Source organism: Nyctereutes procyonoides, unplaced genomic scaffold (genome assembly GCF_905146905.1).
Source record: "Nyctereutes procyonoides isolate TBG_1078 unplaced genomic scaffold, NYPRO_anot_genome, whole genome shotgun sequence".
NCBI classification, from domain to species: Eukaryota; Metazoa; Chordata; class Mammalia; order Carnivora; family Canidae; genus Nyctereutes; species Nyctereutes procyonoides.
This window is the reverse complement of record NW_026575021.1, coordinates 11,890,674-11,907,575: the sequence shown is the minus strand read 5'-3', so window position 1 is coordinate 11,907,575 and position 16,902 is coordinate 11,890,674. Positions and strand designations below refer to the sequence as shown.

At 39.6% G+C, this 16,902-nt stretch overlaps 1 protein-coding gene across 4 annotated transcripts in view; it reads right to left on the bottom strand.

The window, feature by feature from the left end:
* GABRA4 (gamma-aminobutyric acid type A receptor subunit alpha4) overlaps positions 1 to 16,902 on the bottom strand; it is a 223,288-nt gene that overhangs the window by 179,230 nt on the left and 27,156 nt on the right. For all 4 annotated transcript variants that reach the window (XM_055339184.1, XM_055339185.1, XM_055339182.1 and 1 more), the window contains exon 8: positions 16,581 to 16,840. In XM_055339184.1, the coding sequence (XP_055195159.1) occupies positions 16,581 to 16,840 (260 nt within the window). The remainder of the gene's footprint in view (positions 1 to 16,580; positions 16,841 to 16,902) is intronic.

The following is a 16,902-nucleotide window of genomic DNA, read 5'->3' as shown; positions in this document are numbered from 1 at the left end:
ACCCTGGCAGCACCGATGTCACACTTTAATTCCACATCACCAGCCATACCATTCTTCTGTTATGGCCAAGCAGTCCCACTGCAACCATTCAGGCTGCCTTTATAGTAGTTTATAGTGTTGATACCTCTTTGAATTTCATCAGAGTGGACACTTTAAGACTCCAGCCCATTATGTTGCAATCTGAGTTTCCCTCATTTAAGACATTCAATTTCATCAAATTACCTACCGAATGAAATTATATTGAGCACCGGTCACGATTAGAAATATTTTAGAGCCATTTGTTTGGAAGCTGCTGATGAAAACCAGCTGACACTATACCCAAGACAGTTGACTGAAATCATGACCAAAGAAAAGCCACGAAGAGAATTGTTCCGTGTCCCTTCAAGTACTGCGTAGCCCTGTGGTTCACATCCACTATTTCTTAACTCCCAGTATAATGGGATCTTCAGACAGGGCCAAATGAATGCTTGCTAAATTATGGATTCACTTCAAATAAGAAAATGCCACACTATCCCATGAATATGCTGGGATGATTGTAAGATGTAAGGCAAAGGGTGCACACGACTGCAATACCTAGCACAACTCCTGGCACAAGTTAACACCCCACAATTGTTTGTTGAATGAACAGATAAATGAATGTGCATAAGCTGAGATCTTGATGTTTAAGGAAGATTTACTAAACACCAGTATATTGAAGGTTCCACACAAATGTCTTGAGTCATCACTTGACCATAAAGCATGAATAAAAAGCTCAGCAGGGCCAAAGAAAATTGGATTAGTCCATATTTAAAGCACTGTGGAATTAATAAATGAAAATGTAATGCCACTTTGGGTTTCTGTTATGCCATGGAAACCTGCTGGTCCCTTGATTTTAAAATAATTTTCCAGCATACTAAAATCAGAACTTTTTTTCTCATGTTGTTCTTTCCTTTGTTTCCATAGGAAACAGTGACTTCCAGGCATCCGAGATGACACAACATAGATCACCAAATTGCATGCCACCCTGCAGTTGCCAAGGAGATAATGTATGTCATTCCTACAAATAACATGTTGCTCACGCCTTCATTTCCTTTATCTAGCTTTTTAAGATATTCTTCGCCTGAACAGAATTCAGATAACGTTCACTGTGCACTGATGGAAACATTCCTTTTTTTAAAAATGTGTTTACCCCCATTCCCCCAAGACACTTGATAGCATCACACATGCCGTCTGTGGAAGGTCTGAGCATATTTTATGCCGATTTTGGAACCAGTGATTCAGCAGTTTTCACTGGGGAAAAAAATGCATCCTGAATTCTGTCTGCTTGCATTCTAAGTAAAGGTTCAATTAAATCCACACCTGGCACTAACATATTCCAGTTCGAAATGGTCTGCCGCAAAAGCAGCTGCACTCAGTTGAATTTACATGCGAAGGAAAAGTTATAGCAAGCAAAGAGGGGAAAGATGGATGGAAGGAAAGAAAAAAGGAAAAGAGGGAGGGAAGGCAGGACAGGGGAAGGAAAACACACTTACTGGGGACCTACAATATTCCACATTAAATATCCATAAGATGAACAAATGGAAATAGAGAAGTCAAAGGTCTTGGCTGACATCAGCCCGCTAGCAAGAGGTAGAGTCAGTATTTGAACTCGAGTATGTCTGACTTTTTAAAAAGCATAGGCTTTCCAGTTATTTAGTGCATAACAAATTGCCCCAAACAGCCCCTTTCAGGGCCTTGGAGGTTGACTGGACTCAGCTAGGCAGCTCTCACTCAGGGTCTCTCGGGTGGTTTCAGGCCGAGTTGCTGGGACAGAGGCACCTTGAAGACATCCTCATTCACATTTCTGGGAGTTGATAATAGGGCTGTCAGCCAAAATTCCCTCCCTGTGGTCTCTCCTTGTGGCCTGGGGTCCTTATAGCATGTTGGCTGGCTCCCAGTAAGGGTCTCAGGGGAGCCAGCCTCAACGTCACATGGCACCACTTCTACTGGGCTCGCAGCCCCACTGCCCCAACCAGATTCCAGAGCGGAGGCACCAAGACTCCACATCACATGGGAAGAAACGCAGGTCAGATGACCAGTGGGGGAAGACGTCTTATCACAACCACCTCGAAAAATGTTTTGTCATAATATATTTCTTTTAAATACCCAAAATGCCTCAAACAGCCTGAGATCTGGGCTTCAAAAGCTCTATTTGGTTGGTGGGGTAATTGGGGAGGGAAGAGTTAAAATGATCAGTTTTAAAAGAGGAGTGGAGCAACTTTTAATGTCAGCTTGATGAATTATGAAAAAACTGAACATTGAAATTAAACTTTGGAATGAGTTTCTGATTAATTTTTGTGTGTGCTTAGCAGAATCCCTTTTTACTCATGCGTTGTCAATTTTCAAAGCATTTGGTTATCCTAAAAACTAACTCTACACTAAAATTATATTGCAGCATATTCGTACATAAGTTAGCACGATAGAGTATTACCCAAAAGTGCTTTTATCTAATTTAGCTTTTTGTACTTTAATTTTTTTATATAATTATTTTTGTACTCCGATAAATGGGCATTTCCTACATAAATTATAGGTTATACTTGCTCAACCTGGAGCATGCATATGCAGAAACTGTGGCACCAAATGAATGGCTGTCATAAAGGGTAACATAGTCCATACGGAGCTATGTTCTTGTCATCTTAATCTATCACCTACCATGAATTTGTCAGGAGGCTTTTGGCTAATGTCTTCATCGTCTCCGCACTCTTTGAAATTGTTCTAATAGTGAACCTAGCTAGCTAGGCCTACACCACATGAGATCACCCAGCTGATCCGAAATAGCCATAAGCCCTCCATTGAACATCCCATTTGTGTGTTAACCATTAAAATAATCACAGTTGTTTGTCCTCTGGAAATCTATCAAACTATTATCATAAATAAAGAGAACCTCGGCCAGAAAATAAGATACTAATGATATGAAGAAAGAACACCATGGAGTAAACATAATAATCAGATTGTGGAGCACATTCAAACGGGGGAAGAACATTTTGGTGAGCTACTGAAAAAGCAACAAATTCTGTCTCATGGCTTACATTGCTGAGCATGTATGGTTGTGCTCACTCTATTGTGCTCGGAGGCTGGTCTAGAATAAACATATACAATGCACACATTTAATATAGCTATTTCTGAAACTGTCAGCTCTATGGTGAATCAGGCTATACTACACAGTGCTACTCAGGTTTACCAAGCAAAGTACCATAATCCCAAATAACAGCAGAGTTCTTTCTTTCCAACATCCATCTGGCATATACTCTCATTCAGACCAACACATAAGATGAAATCTTAGCACATCCTCAATTAGGGCTTGACAAGACAAAAAAACACAGCAACAACAAAACCAAAATTGAGGTGCTTCAGAAACACACAAGGCAATGCCAGCAAGTGGCATGGAAGAAAGGACATCCTATTCAGTATCTCTGTTCTTATTTTCATACTTCTGATTTCACCTCACATTGTTTTACCTCCAAATTTCACATGTCTCTGTAGCTTGGTTTTGTTTTGCTTTCCCACCATGAGGAAGACCATCTAATAACAAAATTCCTGCGAAGAACGCAACAGTATTGATCTGTCTTACATTAAAGAACCATTGGCCTGGGCCTTGTACAAACACTGCCCTACAATGAGGACTTGCAATCCTTTTTACTTCAATTTTATGTGCCTTGGAACTTAGAAACTTCATAATGCTATGATTTCTAATACTGTGAGTAGGTAGCTGCACTCCCTGGCTACAAAATGACTGGAGAGTAACCAGGAAGTTACTTGTAGCCAATAATCACCTTAAATTGTCTTGTGAGATTCTGAAATCCCCTACTGATTGTAATTTTAATCTTCAACCCCACTACAGAATGTCTATTAAAGTGATGATAGATGATAGATAGATAGATAGATAGATAGATAGATAGATAGATAGAAGATAGAATAATTTGAAATAATTAACTTAGGGATCCCTGGGTGGCTCAGCGGTTTAGCGCCTGCCTTTGGCCCAGGGCGTGATCCTGGAGCCCCTGGATCGAGTCCCACATCGGGCTCCCTCCATGAAGCCTGCTTCTCCCTCTGCCTGTGTCTCTACCTCTCTCTATATATATATGTCTATCATGAGTAAATAAATAAAATCTTTAAAAAAAAGAAATAATTAACTTAAATCCTTTAGCAAATTTTCATTGCTGGAAAACTGCTTTTTATACTTGCTCCATTGTTAGGGTAACTCTCTAGCCTATTGGTCAAGCCAGGACATTTTTGTCCCAAACAAATGCTAAATTGGGTAGACCACAAGGCCAACAGGTGAACAAGGACAGTCAACCTGCCCATTATACATTAATGGGAAAAAAAATAAAAGTCTCCAATTTGCTAGGAATTTGAAGACCACAGAAGAAAAAAATATATGTTTCATTCAAAATAGGATTTTAAGTCTTTCCATATTCTATCTCAGTGACACTTCAAAACACTTCTTTAAAGTATTTTTAGTAGTGAATTTGATAAAATAAACCTGGCTGTGGTACAAAGGACATTACCCATTATAAATGTGCAAAAATGGATAATTTCCATAATTTTGAAAGATGAGTGCATTTCATAAAGAAACACTGTGAGAAAGTAAGTCTGAGAGAAACAGAACTTAAGTATTAGAAGTACCAAAGGAGAGATTCATTTTTTTAATTAACCAAAAACAAACAGGATTCACCACATAAAATCTGATTCTATTTTTATGAATCGCTCAAGGATACTAATATAACTTTCTGTCAGCAGATCAAGTCCCCATTGACCATAATCTATTTCAGTCCCGAAATGTATTCTTGTTCTGTGGATAATAGGTAACCTCCTCGGTGCCATTTTTAGAGCAGCCCGTCGGCAAACATTAAGCAGAGAGCATGTTAACATTTTTCAGGATCAGCTAAGCCCTTAGCAAAGTGGGTTTCTCGCTTGCAGAAGCAGCGATAGTGAGCTGAGCGCAGGGGAGAGTGTCTGTTGAAGCTCTACGACTGTACAAGCCTCAACTGCTTCGAGTCAAAATAAAATAAATGAACCAGCAAAACAATCCTACTGAGAGTACCAGGGTGCCCATAGAGGCTATGTCCCCAGCAGCCCCAGGCACACTGAGTGCAGGTCCACGGTTTTGACATTCTCAGCTCCAAACTAAATCTTTGCCTGGAAAACAAACAAACTAATAATTTTTTAAAAAGTCCTAACCACTATAATCCCTAGGACAATTTATTTCTAATTACCTGTTTTGCTGTCAAAAAAAGACAGAGTTGATAAAGGAAACTGTAAGTCAGATCTAGGCCTCATCTTCACTTCAAAAGACCGTTTTTGACTTTTTTAAACCGTTTTTAACCAGTAGAAATGGCATTTTCATATGGTTCGGCCTAATAAAAACTGGCTTTTGTCAAAACAAATCCCAGATTCATTTGGCCATGGAAGGGGAGGCCAGTGAAGGTCAAGTGCTCAGCCCGTGCTCTTCATTCATCACTGGCGTCCGCATTTTTTAGTGATGGATCTGCTCTAAGAGTAGAACTATCAAATTACTACACGGTTGTGCAGCTCTTGCTTGCTTTCTGTGGAAACATCCTTCAAGCTCCACGAGGACTCCTCTTCTCACCTCCCAAGCAAGATGTCCTTCTTAGTGCTTCTTCATTCAAACCAGCTGTCAGAAGAGTATTGATTATATCCTTTCTTCACATACGATCAAACAACAATTGCTTGCATTCCGGGTGTAGCCTGAACAGCACAGTTGGGCATGGCTGCCACTTCCATCTAGAAGCCTACCTACATCAAGAGCCAGAGTAACCAAACAAAACTAAGAGCCAAAGGCACAGCCACTGAAAGGGCAGGGATAACAGTTGCTTCATATGAGATACTTCCAAAGACACCAGGCGGTTTCAGGTCAAGAAAAGAAGGGTTTACTTCAGTACTCCTCAAATTCAGTGTGGGCCTCAGAGAGTAAACAAGCAATACTGGAATGGGTATACGGGAGTTTTTTCTATTTTTGTTGTCATCTAGAACTTCTCTTTCCTGTCACTATTATTAATACCGTACAGAGAGCACATTGCATTCATTTATTCTTTGATCCACTGCCTCAGTCAACAAATATTGATGGGCATTTACTGTGTGCCAGGCTCTATGCTCAATAATGGTCCTAAAGTTTGTACTCTTGAAGACTTTTGTAAAATCTTTCCAGGATGTTCACAAGTGTTCAAGGCTGGTTAAGCTAGACATAATAGCATGCCTATTTTGTATGTGAAGAGTTGACTTTCCACTCCCTGGATACAGAGTCCATACCATTTTTTTTTTTTTTTTGCCAAATTCTCTTTGAAAATGTCAATCTTCATGTGCTAAAGATGTGGCTGAAGAGAAAGTACAGATGTACTAAGTGATGGGGATCCTTCTTCCTTCATATCTTTTCCTTTTATTTTAATGGGACAATTTGTCACTTTCGAGGGCCCCCTTGAGGTCCTCATTAAACTGATTTGATTTAGACAAACTTTTTGGGAAGGTAAAAATAGACAGTGCTCACAGAAAAACTAAACCACACCTTCATCCTCACATCCCCATTCCTCTCTTTGAATCCCCTAAAGACAGCCTTTTATGGACTGTGGAGCCCACAAGTGTTTTCAGTTAGTCAAACAAAAAGCAAGTAAAAGTAATGCTTTAAAATTTTTGTTTTAGCCAAATTTCCCCCCAAAAGAGAGAGAGAGAGAGAGAGAGACAGAGCTTGAGAGAGAAGCCAAATTCAATGGACTACATGATTAGGAATCATGAGACAAGAGAATTAACAAGTCCCCATGCTCGTCATCTCTATGACTATGTTGGAGTTCTAAAAATTGAAGTCAAAGTACAAGAGACAGAAACTGAGAGAGAAAGAATAGAACCTTGCAGAAAAATTAGGTAAGAGGAATATTAAAACGCAGGATCACTATAAGAGAAGATTTGTGAAAGAATAAGATATGTTATTCAGGCAATAAAGCTAGACAGGCTAAGGTTCTTATGAAACCTGAAACATTAGAACATAGAAAGCCAATCATGCCATACAACCTGAGTGGAAAGTGCCCTCTCCTCCAAAATACATAATAATCTTCTACCAGAGATATTTTTTATGCATAATATCCTCTAATTCATTTAAGTGAAATGAAATAAGTAATACGCAAACTGATAATTTTTGAAACTTCTAAAACATCTGAGGCTGAGTGAAAAGCTAGAGATTTAGATTTAGCTATGTATATTATGTTGTGAGAAATTAGTCCCTCAAAATAGCAAAAGGGAAATTGGCAGCTTAGCCAAATAAACCAGAAGGAATGAATAATCTTACATAGTAGCTTAGGGAAGAGAATTTGCTGGAAAATGTAGCTAAACATTGAAGGAATTTGTTTCAAGCAGCTGTAATTTTTGAAGCTGATTTTTTTTTCACTCTTAAAGAAGGGCTGGTTCACCCACATGCCTAACATAGATGAAGAAAGATCACCAAATTAATAAAAATTTGAAATACCATTTTTTAAAAAAAACCTTTTTATAAAATGTCACTGATGGAACTCTGTGGTTCCTTCATATACTGCTAGCCCTGGCAACGGAGCCAGTTGTATGGGGAATGAAATCAATCAGTAATTATTTCTTGAGCACGTGCTAGGTTCTGAGCAAATCTGTGCCAGATGTGCTGGAGAAATAATGGAGTAAATGGAGGAGTAATAAAAATTCCAGTAATAGTGTATAGTTTATTAATCATATAGCGATGCGAGAGTGATTCTTAGGCCAATCCATAAATATCACAAACCCAACTAATGGTATTTACAGTCATGAGCTAGCTCGTCTCCTTGCTCTTCTCCTGGATCTGCTGCCCATCAGGGAAAATGCAGCTCACTCCCAGGCTGAGCTCTCCTGCCGCACCCTCCCACCCCTGCCCCTTGCCAAAGGTCAGGCTGCGTCTTCACATTCCTTGGTCCCTACAGAATATTTGCTCCTCCTGAGGATTTACATCCCCACACTCCCCCGCCTGACATAGTGCAAACTCATTTAGGGCAAAACTGTCTCTTGAACTTTAAAATTTTCCCTACCACCTTTGAAACAATTCTTCTGAGTGTATGTTCTAAGTAAATACTGTTAATTGAGCAGATCAACACATGTAAGACAGGTTATTTCAGGTCAAAAAATAACTAATAATTTTGAATGTTTTTTTTTAAGATTTTATTTATTTATTCATGAGAGACACAGAGAGAGACAGAGACATAGGCAGAGGGAGAAGCAGGCTCCATGCAGGGAGCCCCATGTGGGACTTGATCTGGGGACTCCAGCATCATGCTCTGGGCCAAAGGCAGGCACCAAACTGCTGAGCCACCCAGGCGGCACTGAATGTCTTTTTAAATGTTTAAAATGTCAAACATTGGGAAAACTGTGGACTGCTCTATAGTTTGTTGAAATGCCTGTGCTACATCAATTGATAATTTTTAGCCTTGACAAAATTTCTGTGTGTTTTGTGCAAAGCTGGAGATTTGGAGAGGGTGATTTTCTGTGATTTTGGCTTCTATGTAAACTACACTACCAGCTAATGGACAGGGCCTGTTTATAAACGGGATAGAGTTTCTAAGTATGGCTTACACTTTCAACAGTGTGACCATTGGTACAGCCTTCAGAAAACCTGGACTTGGAGTGGGGGATGAGTATGTGGTGGTAAAGGCATAGCAGAGGGTCAATAGTGGTGGTTGCACAGAATTACTGTGTGGCATCAATTCCTAGTGGTTATAAACCCAAACTCTGGAGCCAGATTACCTGGGTTTACATCTTGACTTGATTACTTAGCAGCTGGATGATTTTGGACCAATCAGTTAGGCCTCTCTGTGCTTCCATTTCCTCATCTGTCAGCTAGGAACATAGGACAGGACTGCAGTGACAATTATATGAGTTATGCGTAAAAATGCTTAAAATACTCTCTGGCACTTGGTAACATAGTATCAGTTGATGTTTTTACTGCCATTGGAACAGTATGATCTTTGCTATGTAGATGAATATAAAATAACCTGAATATTTATTTTGGTCTGACTCAGTGAACCCAAAAAGAACCATCCTCCTTCTCATCAGCTTTACTAAAGTGAGCACATGTTAGAGAGTATAAAGCAAGCTGGCATTAGTTACAGAGAGTAAATGACTTTGTAGTAATGCAGATTTTTCATTGAGAAGGAAATTTAGATATAATCTTGCCTAACTTCATCATCTAACAGAGACGCGCAAAGGCAAATATTGGGGTGCGTGATTAAAGCTGCACCTAAGAACTGAGAGCAAAGACACAAACCCTCCATGCCTCCTCGTTTTCTCTAGTGAGAGGCAGCACCATGCATCTGACAGTCTCCAAAACACTTCACACCAAGGCTTATTTTCTTTCCTCAACCATAAAATTACGTGCGTAACATCACAACAGCTCATCCTGGGGCTCACTGTGGAAGTTAGAGGTATCACATGTAAAGCAACGAGCAGTATCTATTATATATATTTACATAGCACCATGTATTACACACACATATGGTACATGGATACACACACACGTCTACATGGTACAGAGTAGACAATAAAAACAATGACGATGACGGTAATGACTTGCTACCTCCCCAAATTCCATGTACTACATAAATACGTTTCACAGCTTCTTCCTTTTCCATGATATTTATAAACACATAATACGTAAAAATAGAAGAGCAGATTTACTGTTAATCTGTATCTATGTCCTCCCTCCACACATACCCTACACCGTATTACCCTAGGTTTATAAGACGCCTTACTCTTGCCTTGAACACCAGCTAATATATCCACCCTTCCCAACGCAGCATCAAAATGATGGCATTTCTCGTTCTGGAGGAAGAAATAGACTACATTTTTCATTATGATGCTAATGTTGGCGTTTTTCTTCCAATGTAATATTATTACCAATAATCACCCCAAAATGCACAACGCTTATGGTTTCGATAAGCCATTAAAACTGATTGCTTCTCCTCCTGTCATTTTGAGTGATGGCCCTTAACTTGTCACTTTAATGTGAAGTCTCAGCTTAATGCTGTCATATAACTTATCATTACCCTCTCTGCTTCTCCTTCACAGCATTTGGCACATTAATCATTATTTAATTATTTGAAATTAATCGTTGAATGCCGGTCCTCCCTACTCTCCTCGTATCTAGGAAGGGAGTGAGAACAGCCTTCCTGGCATGCTGACACTTAATGGGTACTTCATAAATATATTCAGAAACACAATAGGTTCCCAATATGTAGTTGAACACAGAGATTGGTATTTCAGCAGGCAGGTCTGAGTAGCAGTGACGATCTGAGAGTAAATCCCCACTACTAAAAAGTAGGCTTGTATGAATCCAAAACCAGGACTCAAAGCACACTTCTATATGCTAAAGATGCTATAACTCACAGGACTAACAGCCTCTCTCCCTCACTAGACAGCGCTCCTAAGTCTGGTCTTTGAGGCCTCATCACCCTGCAGGGTGACTGGTATGTGGCAGTTGCTTGGTAAACGCTGATTAAATGACTAGATTTTGCTCTCAAGGATTAGCAACGTGACAATTTCTCATGAATCTGCCCAAGACATGTTAACAAAACTAAAAGATCAAAAATATGGCTGAGGGTGAAACATAATTCTGTTATTCTTAACATAAATCGTACCGTTCAGTAATTGTGCGATTAAGCAATTACTCATTGCCTAACGAGCATCACCAACTACAGAACATTCTGTACCGAGCAAGGTATGGGCTTGGGGAGGTACAATTTACATCAGATTTAAAGAATGTCATTAAACTACTGTCACAAACACACATAAATGTCAAGTGAACTGACAGCACGGCTTCATGTCCTTTTTCAAACTGCCAAAGAGATTTTTAAACTAAGGAAATGAAAGAAACATGGACAAATGGGGAAAAAAATGAAAGTTTTTTTGCATGTTGGCTTAAACTATTTAAAGAACAGCATTTTTATGAAGAGTTCTGAGAATAATTAAAATGAAAATCTGAAACTGACCCAGTTTGTACGCCCTGTTGCAAGGGAAGGAGCCTTGTGTACTACCAACCACCGAAGTCACTGTATTGAACACTGATGTTGCTGATAGTCATCGACGTCTGTGTGAGCGCTCTGACTTACAGGACAGAAGGACAACAGATGATGCTCTCCTCTCAATGCACAGTTGCACTTCCAGATTTACTGAGCTTTTTGTTTTATTTTTTTAAAGCTCAGCTCCTCAGCTCTCTATTGCTCCTCACTAGCTAAGTTCAACTGCGGACAAGTGTGCCTCAGGACACTAGGATTCCGTATCTGCCCTTCTCGACACTCCAGCTCCCTACTTAACACCTGTTTGATGTTCACATTTACTCTGGCGGGAAAAAATTTTATGTGAGATTCAAATGTGTTTAAACGCGGTTGATAAACATAGAATTTCAGAGCCACCACATTTCCCATTGTCCAATCCCTAGAGTGGACTCATTATCATCCATCAATAAAGCACAATATGAAACAGGCAATGTGCTGTGTGAGGAAACAGAATGAAGCCACAATGAATTTTATCAAGGAGCTCACCACCTAAGCTAGGCAAATACAGCAGTCATACGTGAAACAATTTGCTTATGCAAAATACTTCAGGATATTATAAATGACACATTTTGTGATACATCACTTTGAATGTTGAAGACGTGCTTCAATAATAAAGGATAATAATAACAACACAATTTTTTTGCTGGGCATTATGCTTATACTATGTACTTATTAACATGCCTGATGTTATTTAACCCTCATGATAAGCCTCGCCAGTAAGCTCCATTATCACCCCCACTTTGTAGATACGGATCCTTGAGACCATGTCCTTGAGATTCTTGACCTCGGTCAGAATGAGGCCTGTACGAGAAACAAGGCTTGAGTTTGACTTTGAAGAATGGAGGGTAAAAAAAAAAGGAGATTCTCACGAGTGCACTTAAATTATTGAATCCAAGAGGCACTTTGAGTTATTTATATATTTTTGTATCATCTTTTTTTTAAAAAGACTCTAAGTAAAACAAATAGCTCTTTAATTTTACAAACATGGGCACCCCAGGTGGCTCAGTGGTTGAGCATCTGCCTTTGGCTCAGGTCGTGATCCTGGGATCCGGGATCGAGTCCCGCATCGGGCTCCCTACAGGGAGCCTGCTTCTCCCTCTGCCTGTGTGTCTGCCTCCTCTCTCTCTCTGTTTCTCATGAATAAATAAATAAAATCTTTTTTTAAAATTTTACAAATATCCTTGTAAGAATCTACAAACACTTTAAAACTGAAAAGTCCGTGAAGAATAGCTACAGTGAAAAGGAAACAGACCAAGAAATTGGGTAGATGGGAAAGGAAAGGTATGCCATGGAGAAGGATGCACTTGCAGTTTGAAAAAAGAAAATCATCACTATCGTGGGAAGGGAAAAAAAAAATCTCCTGCTACGGAAACTGCCACTATTTAAACTTGAACAAATTAGTTTCTTCATTAAAGGTGATTCACTGCTCTTCTCTATTCTAGTGAATGATGCCACCACCATCTCATCACCCATGCCATCACTCAACATTTCTAGTCGGTCAGTAAGGCCTGATTGCCTGTAAAAGTTCTTGTTACTGACGCATTAAGAGCCTTCAAACAATAGCATTTCACTATTATTACTTATTTATGGAAATATGAACAAGACTGTGGGGCTGTTCATTTTATGTATGTATATAATATATACATTCTAATGCCTGTTCTTTGTAGGTATATCATAAAGACTATAAAACAGAGTTGTAATAAAAGAGAACAAGTTCTGCATTCAGATACAGCTGGATTAATTAAATATTAGGTTTACCGTTTCTTGAGTACATCACTTAACAACTACAAGCCTCAGTTTCTTCATTTGTAAAATAGTTATCATGACCTTGAAATTAAGTAACGTATGTAAAGCACATCACATAGTACCTGACACAACTTGGGAGCTCAAGCAATTTTAGTCATCATAGCATTGGATTTTTTTCACAAGACATAACATACGCTCATAAATGCATACTTGCTAACTGAACAAGGACTATAGGATATATTTTCAAGTGATTTTGTTAAATGTGATTTTAAGAAATTTTCCCCTTTGTTCTTTTTAAAGATTTTATTTATTTATTCATGAGAGACACAGAGAGAAGGAGGCAGAGACACAGGCAGAGGGAGAAGCAGGCTCCACGCAGGGAGCCTGACGTGGGACTCAATCCGGGGTCTCCAGGATCAGGCCCTGGACTGAAGGTGGCGCTTAACTGCTGAGCCACCGGGGCTGCCCAAAATTTTCTCCTTTGTATATGTATTTCTTTTCTTTTTTTTTTCTTTAAAGATGTTATTTATTTATTCATAAGAGATACACAAAGAGAGAGAGAGAGGCAGAGACACAGGCAGAGGGAGAAGCAGGCTCCATGCAGGGAGCCTGACGTGGGACTTGATCCCAGCACCCCAGGATCATTCCCTGGGCTGAAGGTGGCGCTAGACCACTAGGCCACCAGGGCTGCCCTGTATATGTATTTATTTTCTAAACCATCCTATTAATCCAAATCCTCTGCATCAGCGAGAGGACAGACCGGCTCCGAAGTAGTCAGATACGGCAGCAAAGTTCAGTTCAAGTACTGGAAGGACAGGATCAAGGGAAGAGTCAAGGTGACGCACAGCAGAGAAGCAGAGCAGCTGTTTTGCCTCCTGAGAGGCCCAAAGACATATTTGAGCTGCCCACAGCTGCCCTTACATTCTGCCAATTGGCCCTTTCTCCCTACTTCATGAATATTCCATAAACCACCCTCTTTCCAACTCCCAGAGAATAGAAGTGGTCACCCTAAACCCCTGCCAGACCATTAATAGTCTATAGGTCACATACGGTGACAATGAATCCAACCACTGGTGACCCTACCCAGGGGACTGCTGAGTTACCAAATGTCATGTAGCCTCTCAGGGCAATTCCAAATAAGGAGTTTAAGCACATTTTAAACACAGGCAGCATCATTCAAATAAGTAAACGGCCATACAAGTTGGAGTACATATTTGAATAAGCAAATTTCATCTGTCTGATTAGAATCTCTACCGAAACCCCAAACCTTATATATTCTTAGGATATTTCCTTCCAACAATATGTTTTAAAATTTTGCTATTAGCACATTCTTCCTCCTTCTAAACGTCCTCCTCCCTGTTTCTCTCTCTCTCTCTCCCTCTCTCTTTCTTGCTCTGTTCCTCCCCTCGCTTCCTCCCCCGCCCCCTCAACTTTAATGTGTTCTCAACCTTGAAAGTTGAACTTAATACTGAAACCATTCAATGACAACTGGCGTTCCAAAGCCAGCTGTGCTCTGGCAGGAACGTGGACTTAGGAGGACGGGTGGGCAAACCTATTCATCACTGTCTTTAGGACACAGATACCCTTTAAGTAAGCCGATGTGGAGATCAGAGTTATTACACAGACATCATCAAACACTGTAGAGGACATGAAGCCTAGGATGTACATTTTGACTAGATTTCCTCCCCAACCCTTAAATACTATAGATCTAAGCCTTCACAAACAGATTTAATCTTCTCGACATTGCTTATGTCATTTGCACTCAGGTCACCCATCCTGCCAAGAGGAGTTACTGAATCAGAGTGGACTTAGCCCGTTGCATGTGTTCAACTGAGCATTTACTGGCAATGGCAGCTGCTCCACGCAAGAGCTATGTTTAAAGGAGCGAATAAAGATTACTGGTCCTCTTCCCACCTTGGAAAATGCTGCAAAATATTTTTATTCTCATTAAGTGGCATTTTTAAGTATTTATAATATTCCATTGCAGCACCGGTGCAAGTGTACTTAGCAAAAATGAAAAGAGAATTATAGCAACTCATTATAAACCGAAAAAAAAAATATGTATATAAAATATGTCTCCAAATCCCGAATCTCTGGACTCGAGCAATCCTGGGTTTGGGAGAAGTTAACAGGTATGTGGGAGAGGTGGTACACATGTTTTATACTTTCAATATTATTAGAAAATCATTAGTAGAAATATGTTGTTTTAAAACTTAAATGCTAATCACTAGTGATATAAAATGTGATACATAGCTTTCAAAGTTGTGAGAAAATAGAGAATAAGGAATTAGTCATAAAAAATATTACAAAAGTTAATATTAAGACTATAAAAAGTATAAAAATCAGACCAAATAGAATTCAAGGGAAAAGGTATTATATGGGACCACCTGTATTCTGAATGGAATCCCAGCAGTACGTCCGTCCCTCAGCACTACCACAGCACGGTCACCATCTAACACGCCGCACATATAATATTTATGCTCCGTAAATCATCTGTCTCCCTTTCCTCGTCCTAAATACTTAAGCGTAATCTCCATAGAGCAGGATATTTGTTGGGGGGAGGAGTGGGGTATGTACATGTACACAGACCATAAACAGAGTCTGTGAAATGGTTGGAGTTGGATGTGTATTTTTTTGAACAAGTTAAAAGATAAAGGAATTAATGAATGATTTAATAAATAAGGGAATGGGTTATTATCTACAGACAACAAAAATGATAATTTACATATTCTTTGATTTGGGCAAAAGAGTTTTGGACCACCACTTGTCACGACTACAGTAAGGACGTGGATAAGTGACTACAGACCCTTGTCTGCTGATTCAACAAGGAAGCTGAGTAGAGTAAGAGTAAGAAAGAAAGAGGTAGGGATGCCTGGGAGGCTCAATGGTTGAGCACTTGCCCCTGGCTCAGGGTGTGATCTGCGGTGTCAGATTAAGTCCCTCATCAGGCTCCCTGCCCGGAGCCTGCTACTCCCTCTGCCTACATCTCTGCCTTTCTCTCTCTGTCTTTCATGCATAAATAAATAAAATCTTAAAAAAAAAAAAAAAAGAAAGACAGATAGTAGAGGAGGAGGAGGGGGATTTGGGAAAAGATGAAGGGGAGCTGCCTATTTGCTTACCTGTTTTCATGATGATCTTGCTGTTTTTGTACAACCAGAGTCGATAAGGAAAAAGTTACTTAAAAACTTTTTTTAAAATAACAGAATCACTAATGTGCCCAGTATGAATTACAGTAGCTCTTAGATTCTTTTAGGTCTGTCCCTTTAGGACAAGAATTTTCAATCTTTGCTGTACATCAGCTACAACTATGGGTCTTCTTGTTTATTGGTTTTATTTTCTTGTTTGATACAAGGCACAGGTCCCACCCAGCCCCATGGGATAGTTCCATTGTGGGGTCAAGTTAATCTCTGCTTTACTTTGTTCAACTAACCCTATGAAAATGCCTTCACAACCCACTCAAAGATATCCACAGGTTCCTCTCAATAGTATACATCAGATTTCGCCCCTGTCAAAATTTTTAATTCTGGCAGGAAGTTTCAAACAATTAGCTCCACATAAATCTAGCTCATCCAGACCTTTTAAATTTTTAAGCCATTAATCACAATTTTAAACTTTTAATCTACAATTACCGTTTTCTCTCTTTCTGGATTTTAATGACTTAGAAATTGTTACTGGGATTTTCTAATTTTCAGTTTTTCCCCTGGCCATGCAAATCTGACCAAAGAGCTGAAATCTTAAACTGAAGGAGATTAAGTCAAATACCTGCAGAGGTGCTTCGGGATGCTTTTCTCTCTGCACTGGAGCAGCTGGTATTTCCTGGAGGGCTTTTGATGACTTCCTTTTGGCTTTTTCCATTTGAATATTGGTAAAATAATTGACAGCAGCAAACTCAATAAGGGCAGAAAACACGAAAGCAAAGCAAACAGCTATGAACCAATCCATGGCCGTCGCATAGGATACTTTGGGCAATGAATGCCGTGCACTGATGCTCAGTGTGGTCATGGTGAGGACTGTGGTTATTCCTTCAGAAGCAAAAGAGCAAAGAGACAAAATACTTTACCATTAGTTCCATGCAAACAAACCA